This window comes from Pararge aegeria, chromosome 12 (assembly GCF_905163445.1).
Source record: "Pararge aegeria chromosome 12, ilParAegt1.1, whole genome shotgun sequence".
Lineage (NCBI taxonomy): Eukaryota > Metazoa > Arthropoda > Insecta > Lepidoptera > Nymphalidae > Pararge > Pararge aegeria.
Window position 1 is genome coordinate 10,558,030 of NC_053191.1, and position 22,956 is coordinate 10,580,985.

Sequence of the window (22,956 nt, forward strand, 5' to 3'; positions counted from 1 at the left end):
GTTTACTTTAAATCTTAGAAAAACGTATTAGAATTGGAACATTGTGAGCTTGAATTAACATAGCCATAGTAAAGATCAAGCAGATTAATAAATAACTGAAGATTTGATAAGAAATTCGAAAAATCAACTGACCTATATGTCGTTTTCCATGGAAGTAACTGTTTCTTAATAAACATTTATGATTTATAAGCTTACATTTGCTAAAACATGTAAAAAAACAAATTAATTACAATAACTTGACTGTATTTTAAAGAACAATACTTATCTGTCTAGAAAGAGATTGAACCCTCAACTTATAAGAAATTTAATAAAAGAGTTTTACGATTTATCATTTATTTGAATAAAGCTGAAGAGTTCGTTTGTATGTTTGATGACAGAAGTTTTAAAATAAATAAATAAATCCTGAACGTCACTATACCTCCAAAGTTACTATTCCTCGTGGACGAAGTCGCGGGCACAGCTAGTAAATACTTACTCTCATCATCTCTCTCAGAGATATTCGAACACTTTTTTGCTATTTTTTCTTGTAAAAACTTAAGAAATATAATGACTAAATGTACAATAATAGTACCTAAGTAATTAGTTTAAAACCATATAAGTAATCAATATTATAATTACTTACTAGAATGAATTATTATGACATCTACTACCTATCCTCACCATTTTATCCTAATCATAATACTACTTGCGTGATCAGTATAATGTATTCATTTTCATTCTAAGCACTCTGAAACTTATTTATTCTTTGGAACACCTGTAGGTACTCTTAAAATTCGAAATTATTTTGCATGAATAGTGTCAAATGTTATGATTTCGGCGCGGCGGCAACGATTGTTTTAGATTTCAAAAGAAGCCGCCGGCGCGTGTATCATAACCATGTACTTCCGAAAAGCGGCAAATTTCTTTGAGAAGTAAGTACAAAACCTTTGATGCCGCATTATCAAAGTGCCGATGGTTAAAACATAACTATGCATGCACTCAGTTTGATTTTAATAGATATTTTTTTATTCGCTATGTTTATGGTATTAGTCGTAATGCGCATAGGTCCAGTTTTTCATATTCTTTGATATAGTTTTTTGCGTCTCATAGAATTCCTAAGCGTACCTACCTACCTATACACCGAACTGTTACACCTAACTACTCCGTGAAATAGCGCTAAGTCCTAGCTGCAAGACGCAAGAGTCTTGCAGGCTATGTCTTGTTCTTGCTCAAGTCTTGCACGGTCAGTCTTGGTCTTGGTCTTGCTAAAAATACGCGGTCTTGTTCTTGGTCTTGGTCTTGCAAAAACGCAAGAACAAGACCAAGACTGCAAGACCAAGACTGAATTTGGGCAACACTAAATTCAGTTGACGTAAGGCTAAAGGAAAGTAAAAGCAAAGCTTTTGAATTTTAAAACCGTCTATAATCATAATATTATACCATTTTGTATGGACCATTGTATTATTTGTACAACACATAAGGGCGCAATAATGCTATTAACTGAGACTAACAAAGGTTAGCCACGACGCAATGCGTTTTTTCAATCCGTCCTATAATCATCTCTCTATATTTTGTATGTCCAATATTTGGGTTACAAATAAAGTAAACCATCAGTGTGCTATGCTTACTAGAGCTAAATATCTAATGTTCAACTATACTATTAACTGAGCTAAACTGCATTGCGTGACTTAGTGTTGTTCGTTTAAGAATGTCGTCCTTTCTTTGAACACCTTTATCAAATCTTCAAAAAATTAAAATGGCATCAATGAAACTTTAAATTCTTTAAATACCACGGGGAAAATCTACGAAATCAGTTAAAATATACTAATTTTATTGCAATATATGGGATGCTACATTTTTTTTAGTACGGCGTATCGCCTAAGATTTTGCAGTTCATATTTCTATAAATAGCGGTGATAGTCTAGTGAGTAAGGCTTCGGCTTCCCTTTCGGGGGGGACTGAGTTCAATCCCCGGTACAGTGCCTGTAATAAATAGATTGATCATGACGATGATGATTACTATAAGTGAGTAGACAAAAGACACTGTTCTATTTACAGTCGACGAGAAAATCTTCTGTTGCCACGGCGGTCTGTCACCGGACCTGCAGGCGATGGAGCAGATCCGACGGATCATGCGGCCGACTGACGTGCCCGACCAGGGTCTGCTCTGTGACCTGCTGTGGTCAGATCCGGACAAGGATACGGCCGGATGGGGCGAGAACGATCGCGGTGTCAGCTTTACCTTCGGCGCTGAGGTCTGTTTTATCCCTAACTTTTTTTATAAATGTGTCAACTATTTATGTAAATGTTCAATAGATTGGAAAATCATTTTTTCTTGAGAGTAAAAGAGCAGAGATATACACAAACTACAGTTGCTGCTCTTGCTGGGCTGCTTTGGGCTGGAAATGTTAAACGATAGACGAATTTTGCAAGCGAAAGGCGACAATGACGACATAGCCTGACGAGTGGAGATCCATCGGGGAGCCAAAATTGCGCTGGATAGATGGAGCAGACCGAAATGCTCAAGCCATCGGCATGATAAACTAGCGGTCATGGGCACAAGATAGAGATAGGTGGAAAAATTGACTGGAGCAGTCCCGGGCCCGCAAAGGGTAGTGCCAATGATAATGATGATGATAATGCTCTTACAGGATTTTACTAATTACAATAACAATAGAACATTTGAACGTAGACGCTGTATCGATGCTTTATCGTAAATTAAACCAATAAGGTTCAATAGCCACGTGAAGCCAACTAAGGAAGCGAAGGGGTTGTGAAATGTCACGTAGCCTGCCACGTGACGTGACTGCACGCGAGTCTCGACTTTCATAAGAAAACTTTAAAAATTAACTTTCCTCAAAACTTTTCTTTTTACCCATGTGCTATTTATGGTGATTCAAAAATAAACAAAACAACTGTTGACTAATTAAATGAAGCCTATTTAATTTGTTGCTGCAAAATTCACGTGTTTGTTGAAGACTCATTTGGTCACAAAAAGTTCATGGAGCGCCCTTACCCAACTTTCCATTCTAGTTCTGAACGCTTACAAAGACGTACGGATAGAAGCTTGTAAGTGCAAAACAACTAGTAACAAAAATTTGCTGTAAGATTTCTTAGTTATTTATTAAAAACCTAAAATACTATTTATTACTGATTTTACGAAAATAAAATGGAAAGTGCACGCAGCATCCACGTAGCTTTTTTTGTCGCGGTTTAGGTTTTCACGATCGGTGAGTTCACACTTTTATCTAGTAATAACGAAGAACATTCCACAGGTGGTAGGCAAGTTCCTGTCGAAGCACGAATTCGACTTGATCTGCCGCGCGCACCAGGTCGTTGAGGACGGCTACGAGTTCTTCGCTAAGAGGCAGCTCGTAACGCTGTTCTCCGCGCCCAACTACTGCGGAGAGTTTGATAATGCGGGTAAATATACTTAAATCCCATAATTATTTTATGCAAAACATGCCATGCCATTGTTCATGCTAATAATGAGATCACTGAAAGTGAGATGATAATTTTATTGATCTGTCTTTCTCTCTCTGTTATAGTTTGTTTAATCTCACTGTCCGCATAGTCGTTCTTTTATTTTCAAAGATCATGGTAACATGCAAACCACGAGATTATGAGTAACTTCGAGGCTTAGTTTTAGTACCTCATGGAAAAGAGGCGTGTACAAGAACATTGGGACGTTATAATTATAGTATTTACTTTAGATAACTACCATATTGTCGTATTTTTCAGGTGCGCTGATGTCTGTGGACGAGACCCTGATGTGCTCGTTCCAGATCCTGAAACCAGCCGACAAACGCAAATTGTACTCCGGCCTCAACATGGGCCGCCCAAACACGCCGCCGCGCGCCCAGCCCAAGAACAAGAAGAAGTGAGTTCATAAGCCAACACACAACACCATTCGCACTAGGGGCGTAGCTTAGTCATCACACAGTTCGGGAACAGCCAGAAATAACCCTACGTGTTGGTATTTTAACCAACATAAGACTGACAATTCGTATATTTGAAAAAATCTATTAAAAACATCTTTTCATATTAACTTTGAAAGTATGCTTGGCAGGTATCAAATACGCCATCACATAAAAATACCCAAATGTGTAGTAAGTACGTGCGATCTTAAACTGCAAAATTGACTTTAATCACATGTACAAACAAGTATTATTTATGAATAATAATGATGTATAAGACGCGCACGTACAGCGTTTGAGCAGGGTTGATGTTAAGCAAGTTGAAATAAATATTGTTCTCTGGTTTACGGACGATAATTTTACGTGATAACGTGCGCCCGAGTAGAAGTCACAAGCCGAACGTTATGGCCGATCCTGCCTCTATCAATTGCACGCTTGGCTGAGAAGGAACGTGACGCTAAGTCATGCTTTTTCGTGCATGCAGCCGGCGTTCATGGATTTATAAAACGTTACCACATCAAAATCCTTTAATACAAGTATTGAACAACCGTTTGGTGCCTTTACAAGTCGTATAAGGGAAGGATTTTTTCTTTTTCAAATCGTCTGACTGCTAGCATACCTCAAATCGGCAAATACGTTCGTTTCAGAACTGTATGATCCCTAAGCTGCGCTAAAATTCTTACACGACAACTTCATTTGGAATATTTTAGTGTGAACATGAAATAGTCATGTCCGAACACTCAAATAGGATAACTTTGTGTAAGATAATGCCGCTCGCGATTACCCTGCTTGCTCCAAAATTTGATGGCAAATATCGTCTGGCAAATAATATGAAACGGAGATATACCTTCTTCAATAGTCCCTTCAACACCGGTTCAATAAATACTGATCATGTTCCAGAACCGATAGAAAAAATATCGATCGAGTAATTTTGTGAAAAAACTACAAGGGGCATTATCTTTGTAATTAGTATTTTTCTATGTCCAAAAAATTGTCTCAACTGTACGGGAGCTATGGTGATGCGCTCGAAAGTAAAAATAGAAAGATCATATACTTTTCAAACCACAACCAAAAAAACTTTTCCCTCTTATTATTAAACGTGGTGTAGCGTTTCGAGTATTTGCAGTGTTGCCACATTCTGACATTTGAAAGGTAATGAATGTCAGTTGAAGTGTGTCAACGTGGCGTAACGTTCGGATCGTAAAAGGCAGTGTGCGTATTACGATCCGAACGTTACGCCGCGTTTATTATTAAGGCGGTTTTTTGGGAATCTTAACATACTTGATATAAAATTGTATAAGGGGTCATGACACAAACTACACTGTTTTTGCTCCTCCGCCTATAATATTATCACGATTATGACAACTACGAACGGCGAAGATTGTGACACCTTTTAGAAATGTATTATCATTTAGTTTATTTTAATGGCCTGTTTCTATATAAGATTAGGTACAAAGTACTTGTAATAGAAAAATAAAGATCATATCTGTATTTAATTTTTTTTTCTTTTTAATAACGAACGATAAATGAATTCGTATGATTTACTTTCCCTAATTGAGACCAGAAGGGTCGCATGGAATTCGTTATCTGACTCTTCTATGAAAAAAATAAAAAAACAATTTTAAGACCTGTTTATAAAATCTTATTATTATTTTCAATACATTTGTAGTCTATAGATGTTGCTGTTGACTTTGTCATATAGTAGTAGTAGTTTTAAAAAGAACTTTTCCAATGAAGTATATCTCTAAAAATAACTGTTCAGGTGTACTCCTTAAAACTAAACTCACGATAACTTCTTCACTAAATGTCCGATTGGATTGAATTAATAAGTATTTCACTGTTATTATTAATACCCTTTATTATTAAACTATTTATTTAAAAAGAAATCAATTACTGCGATTCTACTATAACCCACTTTTGTTTCCAACGGCGATTTAATAACATTTTTTAGAACACAAAAGCTGCTTTTGTGACTTAAATATGATAGTTTTACTTTTTTGTAGGTAATAATGATGAGTACTTTAATCAGTTGGTACTGTAACATACTTTTTATGTATCATCAATAGTGTCAGCGAACGCCAAGTAATAAATTTTATTGGCAAAATTTTGCTACTTTGGTTTACGTTATTGCAATTTTCTTCATAATCCCCAATTTTTGAGAAAAAAAAAATTATTGCCTATTTAACTTCGTGATAATTAAGATTTTTTTTGGCGAAGAAATGGTAAAAGTAGTAGATTAGATTTAATAAATTTTATAAACTAGCGTTCAAATGTAGCTAAGTTTAATATAGTTTAAATGCAATCAAGGTCTGCAATTTGGCCATGATCATTCTAATGAGGTGAATATAATATAATCAGATACGTAGGCATAACTGTCAATAAACGGAAATTAGTGGAGAACGCATTATTATAATACGCAAATAAGTAAACTGACGATAAACGTACTGAACGGTTTAATATCGTAAAACCTTCTAACAAGTTAAATTTAAACGTTTTTATTTCTTTGTTAATAAAGAACGCTGTACGTACGTTTTAAGGCGCCGTGTCTATAGTGAACGAAGAATTAGAACATACGGTCTGATAGTACTGAAAGGTAATAAAGTGAGGTAGTAAGGTAATAATAAGGTCTGGTAGATACGCACGTTCGTTAAAATACATAGTTTTTCTATATTTTATGTTCCATACATAGATCACTTTTCCTAATTCGGTACTGGACAGTTATTTTTTCCATAAACTTCATTTTTTGATGCATATGAAAAATCTCGCCACGAATTTTGTACTCGTTGTTGAGTTCACATTAATTTTATTTACCAAGTCTATTTACCTACAAATGTATTGAAAATGGAGTATGAAATATAACTCTCGGCGCTTCAAATTTATGTTCACTTGTATTACAGTATATACATCTTATCATTCTCTTTTGTACAAATGTAGGCAGTAAAGGCACACGTTCATTTTATGATACAACGCAACAACAGTAGAACTAAAACCAAAACTGATTCTGTTTGCTAATTGCTTAGTTATTTTAGTCAAACACCTTCCGGGACTATATTCGCCATGTAATAATATATCTTTCTACAATTTCTTGTAATTAATTGCTGTATTTTCCAATGCAGAGATATTATCTGAGGGCAGCTAAAGCTGAAGGTACTGAACAGAATGAACTGGTAACAGTTACTTAATAATCAAGAATATTTTCGACTAATAAGTTATTGATTTTATTTTCATTTATCAAACTAAAAACAATATAATATTCACAAAATAAGACACATTGATCATTTTGATTGGCCCTTTCATCTAATAACAAAATAATGTCATCGAAAGATCTAGATTCACAGAGTTTAATTTTTACATGTTTGACCTATCGTCTCTTCTATGATTAAATATAATATAAAAAGGAATTGCCGTGTGTATCTCACAAAAAAAAAATGGCTGGACCGATTTAATTTAAAGAGGTAAAAATTAGCAAAACCCCATAAATATTTATTTATTTTACAATTTATTTACTAATCGCATGTTATGTCCGAGCACATGCTAACAGCAAAACCTTTTAAACCCAGTCATTCTTGTGGCTGCATGTTAGAGAAGTATTAAAAATCAGTCAGAAGGTGTGAAATGCTTAAGCGATTTCTCATACGTATTTCAAAAGGCCATTCTTAACGAATATACTCCTATTCTCCGTCAAAAAGCTCACCAATTTTAAATGTTTCTTAATCTAATCTAGTAAATTTTTGAAGGAACCTCAGACTTAAATGACGGAACGCAGCGAAAAAATCTCTCACAATAAGTGAATTAGTTTAGTAAACAGGATAATTTCAACATATTTTATGTGGAAGTCGTTTTATTTTATTTTTAAATTCTATTATAGTAGGTTTGTCCACCACCGACTGTCCCGTAGCTCCACCGATCGAGATCTTTCAGAAGCTATATTCCTGTCTAACAGTAATTCAAAATTTTGCGATGTGTAAATTTACTGCCAATACATTACAATCTAAATATGTGTTTACTGCAAAACACATTATACTTTCGTGCCTAAATAAAATGTAAGGTCAAAAACAAATAGAAACCTCCTTATAATGGTAAAGGTAAGTACGCACGCATTCGTTTATAGTTTCGAGTAACAAAACGCTACCATCGGTAACTTATTTTTAAAGCTTAAAGTCGTCAACATAGTCTACAGTTGCGTTCCTAAAGGAACGGTGAAGTACATGCGTACTCAAAATCGATTATAATTAGGACAGGTCAATTTTACTTCACGTTAGTGTGCGGAGCCAATCGACTACAGCAACTTGGGGGAGACATAGTAGCCTATGGTACGGCCAGTAAAAAGATTTCATTTTGAATAATTTGTTAAGTTAATTACAACACATTAAAAGAAAGTCAATTACGTTGAATAATAATTTATCAGATTGGTCTAAAGTTGCCTGTGTATTGCGCTAAAACAGACAATTAATAGATTAATTAATTGAGGTACTTTAATTCTAGATGCTAGTAGTGAAGTCTAATGGGGCTTAGAATAATAAGTAATAAGCCTGTTTAAATAACTAGAACATAAAAAATAAAACGAAAAATTCCTTATAATGTCAAACATATTTTATACTTATCAAATTAACCTATATATCAAATTACCTATTACCTATATGAATGAATAGAATCCATTCTAACTTGTCTGTCTGTCCGTCCCGCAGTTAAACGCCCCAGACCGCCGCCATCGCTTCGGAAGTCGACGACTTGCATGGATTCCCACGTTTATTTTTTTTCATGTCCATTTTTACCCTTCCGTTCACTTGATCTTTGTTGACAGCCTTTGATTATACGTGGACAATCACGGCATGCGAATATAAAATTGTGTACCGTCGACTTATTTAGTGACCTGGTATGTCATATTATATATCGGCAAGTAAATGAAAATAGCAAAAATTATATGTGCATTGAGTTTATATATCGTTAGTGGTGTGTTATGTTACATTCCTCGGCTATGATAAATTTCCTCATCGGATATGAATAAAGTCTTTTGGTTTATATCGATTGTTTAAAAAATAAAATAAACACCTAAACATGTTTTCATACTAATTATTATGATCAGTACGAACACTAGGAGCAACCCTTAATTAATAAAATATACTTTTTGTACTTACCCTATCTTTGTTATAACTTTTGCGTGTATATATAAATAAATTACATGAATTGAATTGTTTTAATTAGATTTCAAAGGCTGTCAATTTTGTGCAATTTGTGTTAATGGATTTGAATGTTTGTATATTGAAATCATGAATTAGACAATCATGTTCTTGCTCTCTAAAATGTCAGAGGCATATAGTGTCATGTCACAAATAACACAGTCAATATTATTGGAGGACTGCATCGCAATGCAAATCCGCCTGTAATCCGTATCTCGTACTTTGAGTTGTTCACGTATATTCGTTCCGAATAACTGAAAGATTTTTATTATAAAAACTCAGTTATATCTATCTATCAATAAATAAAACAAGCTTAATTTTAAAATTTGACTTCACTTTGCGTTATTTGTTAAAATCAAAGGAGAGCGCACATTAAAATCCCTAATATAAAAAAACTTAAAAACTAGACTAAACTAAAGACAGAATTTGCGGTCAAGGGGCGGGGTTAGGATCAGGCACTGACTCCGCTATATTACTAACACAAACGAATTTCATGATCCAGTTATTTTTTATAGTCCATAAAGAATGTGTAAATTTACCACAGGCGGATTTCAATAAATTTGCGTTGCGGCCTATAAAGTAAAAAGTTCATTTTTGCTCGCACGATCTACAATTGCTGGACGGTTGTGTTCAGTCGACATGAGCCTTGGACTTTAAATACTTACCTACATCACAATAGTATCGACATTTTGCTGTGGCAATTTCGTCTTAAGTCAAGAAATTACGAATAGTGCTACCAAACTTAATTTTTTGATAGAATTGAAACTATTATCCATACACGAATCATATTGTAACAAAAAAAAAAAAAAGACATGTTTTTTGATTAAAGTACAGCTGGAATATGAAAATACGTTTTCCTGCTAAACTTATGTCAATCTTTTCCTTATGTTAACCGCGCGTACAGCCTCAACGCAAATTTGAAAAAAATAAAAGCTCGTTTGAAGATTATTACAATGGGGTTAGATTTAATTTCTCAATGTTTATAAGCTGCCAGTGTTGCATGTAAAAACAATATTTTTTTATTTTCTATTCATAATAATATGGGAGTACAAGGAGCGTTTATGTAAAACAGTATGATTGTTCAGTATGTATCCGTTGTATGCTTGTTCGTATGTCTGTTTCTACGCTTGTGTCGTACTCAATATCCAATATTTTAAGGCGCTGCGAGATTTCAGTATTACACGATATAGTTTTTTCAAATGTCTTTTTAAAATGCAATTCAAATCAATACGTCTATTACGACTACAAACGTTCTATAGATACATATTTTTTTGTGGAACTGGATGAATCTACAAACAGAGTAGAACTCAAATTAATGTACATTAGTTTTTGAAAAGTGACCGCTATACCTTAAGACACTTCGTTTCAATTGGGTTTGGTATCAGCCAACTCATCGCGTTTAGGAATAAACTCTGACGGTCTTGCAAATCGATACGAGCCAAACATTTACTTAATCTTTAAGCTGTTTAAACAAAACATTAATCAAATGATTTTCATGTACGAGTTAGTGACAGATCTGTCATCGCGTTCAAGTTCGGTCATTGTGTCCCGAAAATAAAGATTATCTTGTTGGATACCAGCGTCAAATTCTTCTTGATTTTTTTTATAAGGTTATAGGACATGCCGTATCATGTAATACCGAAAGTTCGCAGAATTTAATGACATTGAGGAAAGAAGTTAATGATAATATTGAAAGTAATTAATTGATTATAAACGATAAGTAGTAAGCGTTATATAAGATAAGGTCCTTTGTGAGGCCGTCCCTTTAACTGTGCCTTCCATTTTTTACGTCATATCGAAATTGGACACTCGTTATGAAACATGACAGAACATAAAACATTCAAAAAAGGTACAGAAGTCTTATGCAATAAGTATTAAGATGAGTACACAACGGTAAAAAACAACACAATCCTTAGTTGGGGTATCATATTACGGTTTTGAGACCAATCAAAACGCACATAACGCCAGTACGCAAAAAATATGGCAAATACTTTCAAGGCGAGAGTGAATAAGCATTTTCAAGGCAACCACTCCCCAACATAGACCTCATCATTGCATCACTGATAATCGAGATCGATCTCGCGTAAAGATAAAATGAGTTACATGAAAAAGGCTATCAAATTCTTAACTTATGGAATCATATTGGCCTACGGTGTTCACATTAAGACGATTTTTTAATGCGGTGTTGAATAATGTTATATAGGGTATTTTATCATCACGAAATGATGATATTTATGTCTCAGGATAATTTTTGCCAAAAACCTAGGATGATTGATTGCAAATGAGCGAGTAATTGGAAACTAAGACAGTTTTTTCGAGACAAGTTTAGGTGATTGCCAACGCCATTGCTTGACGCTCTGTTCATCTCTAGAGACGTCAAAAGATTGTAAACAATATTGTCTACTGTTTTTTAAAGAACTTTATTACTTAAAGGGTCTTAAAGATCATAATCGCGCGTGACATCGAAAGATATGTACAACTAACGGATTGTCAAAACTTACATGGCCAAAAATAGTTTCTAACCTAACCAAACTTCTTTTGGTAACACACCCATTTTTTAGTTTCCAACTATCAGCTCCTTTGCCACACGCCTACATCTTTTGTGGCATATAACGAGCGTTAATTTTGAATGACGTAATAAGTGAAAGATCTCTTGGACGCATGTAGTGACGACGTAGGTGAAGCTTTGTGCGTTCACAATTTAGCATGCTGACGTAACCCGCTTTTGTTAGACTTTTATAATTTTTTATTCCAATAAAACTGCTTCCAACACGGATCATCTGTTAATATTATTTAACTTTTTTTTTTTGACATATTTCCTTATATATCGAATTAGGCTTCCTTAAACTATTGCACATATGTTTAAAAGTTTACATTTTTCCAGATCTAGACTTCCAATTGTTGACCTTACCTATAAAATGTGCGGTAGCTTCATGATAGCATTCATGATAGAGATCTCATTGTGATATACAGTTTTAATATAATGGTGGATTCACGTTACGCCGGGCAAATTCAGAAATAAACTATGTGTCTTATAGCAGAGAGGGTTTAAGACAATAAACCTGCATGAACTTCCGCATAATAAGCGCAAACTGATCCAATGCGGGTTAAATAGACAGTTTATATGTAAGAATTAAATTATGCTCGGCATTAAAGAGTAATTTAAATCCATCGTTATACTGTGAGACATACAAAATTCGATACCCCTTTAACTTTTGCATTCTTACATCTAAGTATATATAAATAACATCATTAATACATTTTATTTCGTGAGTAGCCTATGTACCCAACGTTTTATTTAATTCAATATTTTTTTTACTTTTTAGGTAAAAAACGCGGAAGTATTTCTAATAAATGAAATATGAAGTACAAAATGCGGCTTCATTTTTTACTTGAAACAAAATAATGATTAGTATGTAATTTAAAATTATTTTATTCATAAGTTATTATAATAATTTATGCATGAAACTTTTGTTTTATAATTTTGAGTTGCTGACAAAGATGGTCCGTGTATCCCAATTCCATCGATAGTGTACCATATCAAAAAAACTTTTACGCGGGGAACAGTATTTTAAATCATTATTTATTTCCTGTAATTCGCTATGAACCAGACTGAAATGCATCTAGTGGCTTCGGCCGACTTGAATCAATAATTTATTGATGTATGAACAAAAGAATTGTATATTAATTTCGTAAATAAAATACTTTCTGAATACCTGTTTTTTATTTTCACTTTAATTAGGAATATTTCATTATAATTCTTGTGCGGCAAATGTTTGAAAAAGTTGTAGAAAACGAATACAACTAGGTATACCTACCAACTAAAATTGACAAACTAAATATCTTCGGCTAAACTAGCATTACTCGGAAATCCATTTTTAGTCTAAAACTACTTATGATGTCGAAATCTATTTGTTGTACATTTCTAACAAATTCTTATGAACGTTCTTAAACGAGGTTTGCTTGTTCATCAGACAATATTATGATTACCAGACTACTCGTTAACGTTCGCCAGCAACGTATAATAGGAAAATGATGTTTTTACAATCTGAAACAGAAAAGACTGGTGAAATTTTGCTACTAAAGCCACATACCTATGTAAACTCTTCAGAAACAGAATCTACGTTTTTCTGAAACAATTAATATTGTTCCACATATCATTTTTTTCTGTAAACACTGTTTCTACCGGTATGTTTCTATGCTATGGGGGGCACAGAATCTTAGTTAACGCGAGGGAAACTGAAGAACTGGTATTGTGAACTGATAAAGCAGGGAATGCTAGTAAGTAAATATATCGATATTATCATTCGCCTCTACGCCAGACCACGCGAATATAGTGGTCCTACCATTAGGTGAAATCGGTAGGATCACGAGTCCTTTACCACAGAAACATCAGTTGCGTAAAATGCGAGTGTGGACTCTCGTATCATTTGTTTATAAACATGGTTGCAATGCGAATCAGATTTGAAAAAATATTATGACTCCAAAAACTGTGTGGACGGCAGAGTTTCCGAAACGATTGATTCAGCCGGAACTGGCTAGCAGGTTACAAAGACATGTAATAAAAAGTCAAATTACCAGGACAAAAGTATTCAGATTCATCGGCAAGAAGTTGGCCACTCTCAATAACATTGGTTTGTGGTTGGACAGCATGATGTTGAGCAGCAAACGTCGTGGTTTGATGCCCATTGTGACCCATGTGCATTGGTACCCCGCTGCTGCTACTCTATCGGCCTTGAACGTAAAAGATAAGTAAGTACTTTGATTTTGTTCCTTAAATAAAATCCCGAATCCTTTCTGTTATAGAATTCAATATATCGATAGTTTTTAAGGGTTAATCAGACTGTCCATAAAAACCTCAAGGTGGATATTCTGAAACGCGAATTCGACACAATAAAATCGGCAATAAAAATAATTGAAGAATCCCGACTATCCGTATCCGTTTGGGAGTTGGGTTCTAGGGGTTATTTTACTGTGTAACTTTATTTTAACTAGGATGCAAAAATGCCCAAAAGATCCATGTGAAGTCATGATCTTTCGACTTGACGCCCAATGTATAATTAGTAACTTATATTGCACATACGTATAGTTACTATTAATTTCCTTATCTATCAATGTTATACCTGTAAGATAATTTGATTGCCAAAATAACAATAAACAAATATGTCTAACGCTACAGCGCACAAGTATTCTATAGTGACGATCTCCAATTCCTGAAACAATAAAAATAAATATAAGTATATAGTTGTTTACCTTTATGACATATACATATACAACTCACCAAGGAAGCTGCATACAGTAATGTACAAAGATACATAGTAACTTGTATAACCCGCACTGCAAGGAGCGGGGACACAAACTTTTCAAAACGGTCTTTAAACTCTTTCACTACTTGGGAGATTTTTGCGCAATCCTGAAGCGCTACCACCGTCGCATCATCATATACGGAGCTGTAGATGTCTGGCAAATATGAAATAGCCACACATATATAGAGGAAACTTATAATCGAAAACGTAAACATTTGATTATAAAATTAAATTAGCACTCGTAAAAAAATTACCGAATTGCATTTTATTTCCCTGGTTAGTCTGAAAAAAATAATAAATAGTCAATTATTAATCGTGGAATTTTCCAATTGTGTCAGTTCATTTCGATACAATATAGCCGTATCCCATTTTGGGCGCCAAATCCCAACCTGGCGCCCAAGATGGTACGCATGGTTTTATTTTGTGGAAGATATTATAATGAGCAACCAACCCATCTTTTATCATAATGAAAGGAGGAATCATTCATCTCTGCTTTATTATACAAATAGTTATGCTTTTCGTCTTGCTGAAAATCACTGAACTGGCTTACAAGCGCCCTGTGGTGAACACCGTGTTGTAACAATGCGGTGAATCGAATGTTTCGTAAGCAACAACAAAGAAGATCTAGTTGACCGCATAGAAGTATTGCATTGCAAGCGAAGAATACACCTAAAAGTAAAACAGTTTTGATTTAGGTAAGCTGCCTAGTTAAGAGGACTGCTCAACTTTATCATTAGAAATTAATTGTACGACTTATTTTAGATTTAAGTACTGCAAAACGCTTTAGTTATATTAGTAACTACTCTTACCGAATTGTCCAATAGAGAGCGCCATGAAATACTGCGAAAGACACTGCCGCAAGAATATCAATACTAAGATCCAACCTTGGGTTACATCGACATAGTCCCAATACTCGAATGGTTGTTTCATCCACCCTGAAAAAAAAAAGGATGTGTCCACCCGGTAAAAAAAGTTGCTAGTACAAAAATAATATTTAAAAGTGGATACTTACAATGAAGTATAACAGGTGAAAGCACATACGTTGTAATACTAAAAAGTACACAAGCTGTGTAGCAATAGGCAAAATTCTTCGCTGTCCTATAAGCTTTCATCATTGTCATGTTAGTTAAACCTCTAGCGGAATGCCACTTGAAATTAATGTGCATGAATTCTACCAATTCATACAGCTCACTTTTATAGATGGAAAAGTAAGGGATAATGAAGATTGAAGCGACTAGAGGCAGTCCATCTGCCATTATATCCAAACTTCCCAGAATATCCGTCCATTCACTATACAAATAAACGATTAGAGAAACCAGTAAGTTTGTCAGTGTGAACAAAATAAATCCCACGTAGATGTTGTTGATGAAAATCTGGAATTCAGTACGCGGTGTCCTGTACCAGTCCCAGAAACCCACAAACTTGAGGGGCACTTCCAAGAAGTGCACAATATTCGATACTTTATCCGTATTCAGAGTCGATTCAACTTTTTCAGATGAACTAAGCATCTAAAAAAATGATAAACATTTAAGTAGGTAGGGATACAACTAAGAACCTAACAAAATCGAGCTTTCAAATACTTTTGAATACGTCATTACCGTTTTTTTTTTTATATTTCTGCCCTGGATTTAGAAAGTCAAACCCAAAAGCTGGTCCGTCGGTCCGTAAGTCATAAAAAAATTCAAGATACTAAAGGATTAACAGTGCTATAATATAGTTTAATATTTTCAAAATGCTAACTGGGATAGATGATTGGCGTTGAAAGCATATATGACCTAGCCAACAGAAGGTAGTAAATAAGTGTGGAGAAAACTGTAACTGGAGAAAAGTAAAATAATTATCAATTGAATTATATACTGAGCGATAAACTTTAACTATTCTTGTTAACCCTTTCTACTTAAAACTTCACCAATAACGGAATAATTAGATACTGTACCATCAATTACGTTAATCGTTGCAATTAAAAGTTGGTGCTCCTTGATTTAAAACTATAGGTTTTGAAGACTGTCAGTAAATTATTAAGAAAGGAGAAAATTATTGTGATATGCTTTATTCAAAAGATACAGTGCAATTTTAATAAAAATTACTACATTAAAGCAACAACCCTTCATTGAAGGTAAATCCGATAGTGACAGAGATAATATTGTGTTCCTTAATCTTTCAGGAAGTCTGCATTGATTCCGCATCTCTGAAACAATTTATTTCAAGGTATTTTAAACAGATTTTAACAAAGTACCTACTTGCTAAATTAAAATGGTGATGATCTGATAACTTAGTAGGTATATCGGATGGTTTTAAACGTAAGGTGGGTTCTTTTGTTTATACGAATACCGAAGGACAAAGCAGATGGCCCACATAATGGTAACTGGAAAACTATCGCTTATAATAAGAACAACACGTCGCAGCAAGTGCTTGGAAAACGTTTCGCAATGAACCGCCCTGCGCTCATTAACCTGAGATGGGATATTTTAAGCCTCACCGGCCTATAATTATTAATTACCCCGGCAACCGCGCTCTTAAGACCGAAACACAGAAATGCAACAATGCTGCTGGGCGGGGAATTAAGCACGGCGGTACCTACTTCCTCGGATGAGCTGTCACAAAAAGCTCTACTATAACTGAAAACCTCTATTAAAGAGAACTGTACAAAATTATTCCTAAGTATGAAATAAGTTATAATTGCTTGTTAAACTAACTCACTTCTCCTTAGACCTCCGTTGTGCGATTCTATAAATGCGTTTCAGTTCCAACAACGCCCTCATAATAACCACTAGCTGTTGCTCAAAATCCGACGTCTTCACATCGATCGCCAGGCCCTTTTGCTTGCAAATCTTCACGTACAAACTCCATATAGCTGACCTAACGTGGCACAACTCTACATGCCGTTTTGCTGCAGTTTCTTTGAGGCGATTTAACGCAAGTTCCCATTTAATCACGCGATTGCGAACTTTATCGTAACGCCACTGTAACAAAATTGATAGCTGAACAATGAACACTTCTGTTCTGAACAAGTTCTGTTCCATTTTTGGACATAGATTCCAAACCTTCCTGGAACCTTCTAAATTTCAAATTTTAGGCTAAGTATTTAATAGGTAACTACATAAGATTAGATAAATTTGTTTTTACTCTAAGGTCAGCGAGAGTATTGTTAAGACCCATGATGAAGAGTTTCTTCTCTTCAGTGAGTGCTGCGATCTCTTGGCGTGCATTTTCCAACATTTCCAAATCCCGTTCTTGACGCTCTGCTAATGTGCCTTTTGCAGCAGCTAAAGTAATGAAAAAAAAAAATGATATTATATCGGCTAGCTTTGCATTAGTTATAGCGTGATAGTATATCCTATAAACTCGTTCAACAAATGAACTTGGCTTGTCTAGCTACATATGTAATAGCCGCTGTAGCGAATATTTGGCTGCATATAAATAAATCACGAGTGGATGCACAGATATAGGTTTTAGATATTCAATAGTAACTTAAAACAACGTCTTGAAGAACATTAAGCCTAGTAAAATCGAAAGTAAACAGCAAATGAACTTAGGTACAAACAGAAGTCAAGCCGCTCTTAGAGAAGCTAAATAAGGAATCGCTTTACTACACTCTTCTTTAAAAGGTTCTTTTACGTAAGTTGATCTTATACATATATTTTTACATATTGTTATATTATTATTGATATAGGTAAGTATTACTACATTTGTTCATCTTACCTAAGGCTTCGTATCGGTTGAGCACGTCTAGCGGTTGCTTGAACTCAGGATAGCTGTGCACCACAGACATAAGGTAGTCCTGCGTTATAACAGATGCATCATTGGTTATAGCACCGTGGTGGACTACGGCCTAAACCCTTCTCATTGTGAAAGGAGACCCGTGCACCATAGTGGGCCGGAATAAGTTGATGATGATGAATAACTACTTTGTCTTAACGTGGCTTCAATAGATATAAGTAGAAGAAACTTAACCTCATAAATTGTGTAATCTCGGACTTGTTTCTCCATGAGCTCCTTGACTTCCTCCATTTCTACAACTCTCTGTCTCATGGCCTCTGTTTCACGCGTCTTTCTCTCCAGCACTTCCGTGTCAGCTTCCATCTTCCGCTCTGCCCTATCGCGTTTCTCTTGATTTTCTCTGATAAACTAAGTAGAAAGTATCAAGCAACTTCTAACTTAAGTTAAGTTATACCGAATATGACCGATGGGCGTTGGAGTCTTAAGGTGTCAGGCAGTGGTTCCTCTTATTAGAAAGATTACATGTCGCTGGACTAAAGTGGCACTAATTAGTGAAATCTGCAGTGGAAGGTCATCGTTTAAAAGGATAATCTGCGTTAATAAATAAATAGAAAAGAATATTTTTATTTTTAAACGCAATAGACAACGCAGGTATATTTTTCGTCCTTTTCTAAGGGTTTTATTAAGTGCACTGTCATCATATCACTCTAAAAGGCTGCAGTCCATCTTAACTGCTAGTGGTAACTGAACCCCAAACATAAAACAACTAGCTGGATCGGAATATATGGGACAGGCAGAATGTAATTCTGTGAAGTTCGCTTATCCAGACGATGCGTATTAACTTTACTTGACTTGAAAGTCCTTTATTATGGCATAGCCAAGGAAAACTGAGCCGGAATTTAATTCAAGATCCAACCGGGATAAATCATCATCCACAGCATATTAATTTCCCAAAGCTGGGCACAGAGCTAGTTTTAGTTCATAACTCAACACGCTGGTCCGGTTGATCAACTTTAACGACTTATCCCAAATAAGTGATAACATCGGTTGTTATCACTTATTACCGACGGCGTAACTCGGTTTCCGAGGCACGGGGGTTGACAACCCACATTTCCGATGTCAAAAATCTATCTGTCTATTTAAAAGAATATAAATAACATCTAACAATTTTTGTTCGAGCTGTATCCGAACCTGTCCTAGGTTCGGACACAGCTCGAACCGAAATTCGTGATCTGTAATTGAACATTAGACCAACAAAATTCCGTATTTTCCTCGGATCAGACCTTGTTAAAGCTAATAAATGACTCCTTAAGCAGCATCTCCTTTTCACGCAATTCCTGCCATTTACTGTCCATCAAAGTCCTGTTGACGCTCTCCTCTTGCCTCTTTAGAGCGAGCTTTTCATCAGCCTGCATCAAGTCTCTGCGAGCCTGTTCCATCAGCACTTGCGGTGTAGGTCGTGCTACGTCCCATACTGGATATTTTCTAGTAGGGAAACCAATATAAGCTGAGCAAGCTGTCATCTTATACTTAGTTTAAGTTTTTTTTAATTCAATGTGACCATAATGTGACACATTAAACTTATAATTTTTATAAGTATTCGATTTTATTTAAAATCCTGCCTCGCAGTACTCTTGTGACGACCTCCCGGACGCAGTGATGAGAGCAGTGGTCTTACAAGGTGGAAGCCCCGGCTTCGATGCCCCGCAGTGGCACTTTGGGATGAATTATAATATTTTCTAAACTTTCTCTGGTCTGGTCTGATGGGAGGCTCTTAGGCCGTTGTTAGTTAACTCTCTAATGACAAAGACGTTTGCATGCATCATCATCACTTACCATCAGGTGAAATTGCAGTCAAGGGCTAACAAAAAACTCTGACAAGGCTTAACCAAGAGCCACCCAACTTTCGTCCCAGGGTGACTGCAAGTTTACGTTATGCGTGTAACCCATTACAATACAGGAATGTTAGAGCAAGTATCGCAGTTGAAATTGGTCGCACGCAAGACGCAAATTGATGCCACCGCGGACGCAGGTTTATGGCCCAGGACAATGGGTATACATTTCGACTCACTTCACCATTCGCGAACTTTCCATCAAAGATTTGTAATACTCTGATGTGGACTCCACAGGTGGACCGTGAGGAATGGCTATTGGAGCCAGATCTTTTGAAACCTTCTTCATTTTGCTTTTGGTAAAAACACTTAATAATCCCAAAAAAACAATTTATTTATGAAATAATGAATTAAATCAAACGGGAAGCCGTTGCTTAGAAACACACAAACTATTCTGATGTCCAAAGAGGACACAGACTACTTTACACATAAAAATATACAGTGAGCTTATAAAAGTAATCTATTAAATTTATGTTTTCAAATATTTAAAATCCCTCCTTAACACGACCACATGGTCGTTAGTAACTAAACAAATCAATGCATTATACATTGCCTACTGGTCTGTGGTGTATACTTGTTGTCATTGAATGATGATATGTCTGTGTGAAATTTTTAGGTTGTTTTAAATTTTATAGGGTGATAATTTATTACAGCTTTCTTGATTCTTCATTTGTATTTTAGTGGCTTTTCTAGAGCTCTAAATCCAGTTAATTAAATATACGCCTGCAGCTAAATTATTTAATAACTTATAGTATTAAATTCCAATCATTTCGAACCGACAAAAAATGGATTTAAACTTCCTTTCTGGTTTGGGATGCGGTATTTGCATCGGGATTTCTATATTTGCATTTAGAAAATATTTTGGAACCATCACCGAGACTGCCAAAGCGGTGAAAAAGGTAATTTCCGGCATTGGAAGAATGGTTAAGTTGTATCGAACTGTGCCGTATAATATTGTAAACTAAATAAACGAAACAATGATGCTTTCTGCTTTTAACTATTTATTTTCATTAAAACTTGCTTGTTTTGAACTATAAAATTGATCAAGACTTAATGAATTTCCTAGATTGCATCAGATGCTGAGTACAAATTGGTATTAGTTGTACGAACAGACCTAAACATGGGTAAAGGAAAAATTGCAGCTCAGTGTTGTCATGCAGCAGTGGGGGCATATGAAAAAGCTTTAAAACGAGACCCTGAAGGTTTAAAAAGTTGGCAAATGACTGGCCAAGCAAAAATAGCACTCAAAACAGATTCTGTAGATGAAATCAAGCAAATAGCGGACAATGCTAAGAAAATGGGACTTGTTACTTCATTAGTAAGAGATGCAGGACGGACACAGATAGCTCCCAACTCCATTACAGTGCTTGGTGTTGGACCTGCGCCTAAAGATGTTATTGATAAAGTCACTGGACATTTAAAATTATTGTAATAATAAGTTGTTATGTAAATGAAAGGCTTTTATTTGTTGAGAACCTTGTGTACAGTCAAACTCAAATGAGTTTGTTGCAGGGATGACACAGAATGCTAAGAGCAATATAATTAATGTACAGTGGATATGCATTAGTCGACATGATGATGTTATTTGTATAGTCAACATATTTAAGTTTTTTTATGTCTATCATCATAAGCCTAGAAATGTCCTACTAACAGGGATTTTGGAGCTTTCTACCCACTCACTTTGCTTCAATAAAAGTTCTTAATAATGATTATTTAAACCATGATTATTCTAAGCACAGGGATGAACTATGTATCTAAATTTCCTCACACACACATACATGACAGTTAAATATATTACCTAACATTAGTTAATTTAACATATCTATGCAAGATAATAATATGAAATAGTGCCTGAACACCAGGCAGGTTCAATCCCTTTGGTATGACAAGAGTACCAACCTAAGTATACAAGTACCAGTCAAACCAAAGTTTCATTCTAATATTTCATGATTTTTCTTATGAGATAAGATTTCTTCCCTTTCCTTATGACCAGATATTTTATCTGTCTTAAAATACCAACTGGTTAGGGTTCAACACATAAAAAATAAAAGTACAGAATTATTATTATTGAAATAAATGTATTATTCATAAACTGCATTTTCAAACAATTTTAGGCACATACCAGAAGGAAATTACACAGATCACATTTTAAGAATACCTAAATAATAATTATTTCAACTAGGTACTGCCTCACCTGGCTGAGGTAATAAAAGAATACTTATACTAAGACAAAAATTATCCCAAGATATGGATTTAATAATAATTAATGTAAAATCTCATATTAAAATGGCCAAATCAATATTATATCCATAAGTGTCCATAAGTGTAGACATTTCTTTGAGCTTGGGCAAAGTTTATATTAAGATAAAATAAATATACCTATGCTTCTACTCCTTAGGGCAGTTGTTGTCACATCAACGAATCCATACTTCCCTACCCAATACTGGTTGCCACCAGTAACAGCAGTATTTTCATGGTTAGGAATTTTTCGCTTTGTCAGGATCTATCATTCTGAAGAAGCTAAGCAACACTACATATGCTTGTTATAGAAACTTTTAGTCAAAAATATAAATATAATGCTGTTTAGGCTGCTAACCAGGGTTACCTCAAACCCGATGATCCAGATTAATCAATAGATGATGCTCCATTGCTATTATATAGAAATTTCAATCAACTTGATGTAAAGTCAGTATTTTTTTATTTTGTACAGAGAGATTATTTTATTATCGGCCCATCTATTCACTACAATTAATAATTATTAATTTACTTGTCTGGGTTGTTATAACTACGTGTTAACAATTCCTAAAGCACCTTAAAAAGCTTACACTAACAATTTTATAATATTCTAAAAAAATCTAAAAAATACTTTTTCACATTCATAATTATTATTATTTAAACTAAAAATATGTAAAAATTCTAAAAATATCCGCTTTATCCTTATAATTGCTTAATTAGCTAAGAA

General features: G+C 34.9%; 4 protein-coding genes across 7 annotated transcripts in view; 2 read left to right on the forward strand and 2 right to left on the reverse strand.

Annotated features, from left to right (window-relative positions):
• LOC120628293 (serine/threonine-protein phosphatase alpha-2 isoform) overlaps nt 1-12,791 on the forward strand; it is a 37,166-nt gene extending 24,375 nt beyond the window's left edge. The window contains exons 5-9 of one of the 4 annotated variants that reach the window (XM_039896598.1): nt 2,038-2,234; nt 3,255-3,402; nt 3,721-3,859; nt 7,013-7,043; nt 12,403-12,791. In XM_039896598.1, the coding sequence (XP_039752532.1) occupies nt 2,038-2,234; nt 3,255-3,402; nt 3,721-3,859; nt 7,013-7,025 (497 nt within the window). In that variant the 3' untranslated portion in view covers nt 7,026-7,043; nt 12,403-12,791. Of the gene's footprint in view, nt 1-2,037; nt 2,235-3,254; nt 3,403-3,720; nt 3,860-7,012; nt 7,044-8,584; nt 11,869-12,402 lie in introns of those variants that run through there. The other 3 variants (XM_039896597.1, XM_039896600.1, XM_039896599.1) reach the window with 3 other exon arrangements.
• A 279-nt stretch (nt 12,792-13,070) lies between these two features.
• LOC120628225 (putative odorant receptor 85e) lies at nt 13,071-15,893 on the reverse strand (the record flags this gene model as incomplete). The annotated part of the gene is given in 8 exon segments (XM_039896488.1): nt 13,071-13,124; nt 13,655-13,810; nt 14,200-14,289; nt 14,358-14,536; nt 14,637-14,664; nt 14,834-15,051; nt 15,192-15,317; nt 15,395-15,893. Coding segments are annotated over 8 exon segments (1,350 nt in total), but the record flags the coding sequence as incomplete, so codon positions are not given.
• A 523-nt stretch (nt 15,894-16,416) lies between these two features.
• LOC120628254 (coiled-coil domain-containing protein 42 homolog) lies at nt 16,417-20,358 on the reverse strand. Its single transcript, XM_039896536.1, has 7 exons — nt 20,174-20,358; nt 19,386-19,587; nt 18,337-18,510; nt 18,085-18,163; nt 17,509-17,648; nt 17,083-17,345; nt 16,417-16,570 (listed from the first exon to the last, which is right to left on the reverse strand). Exons 1-7 carry the CDS (start codon nt 20,281-20,283, stop codon nt 16,543-16,545), a joined length of 996 nt encoding a protein of 331 aa, XP_039752470.1. The 5' UTR covers nt 20,284-20,358; the 3' UTR covers nt 16,417-16,542.
• A 225-nt stretch (nt 20,359-20,583) lies between these two features.
• Nucleotides 20,584-21,450, forward strand: LOC120628036 (peptidyl-tRNA hydrolase 2, mitochondrial-like). Its single transcript, XM_039896224.1, has 2 exons — nt 20,584-20,893; nt 21,061-21,450. The coding sequence occupies exons 1-2, from the start codon at nt 20,780-20,782 to the stop codon at nt 21,424-21,426; spliced, it is 480 nt and encodes a 159-aa protein (XP_039752158.1). The 5' UTR covers nt 20,584-20,779; the 3' UTR covers nt 21,427-21,450.
• The last annotated feature ends 1,506 nt before the right edge of the window (nt 21,451-22,956 follow it).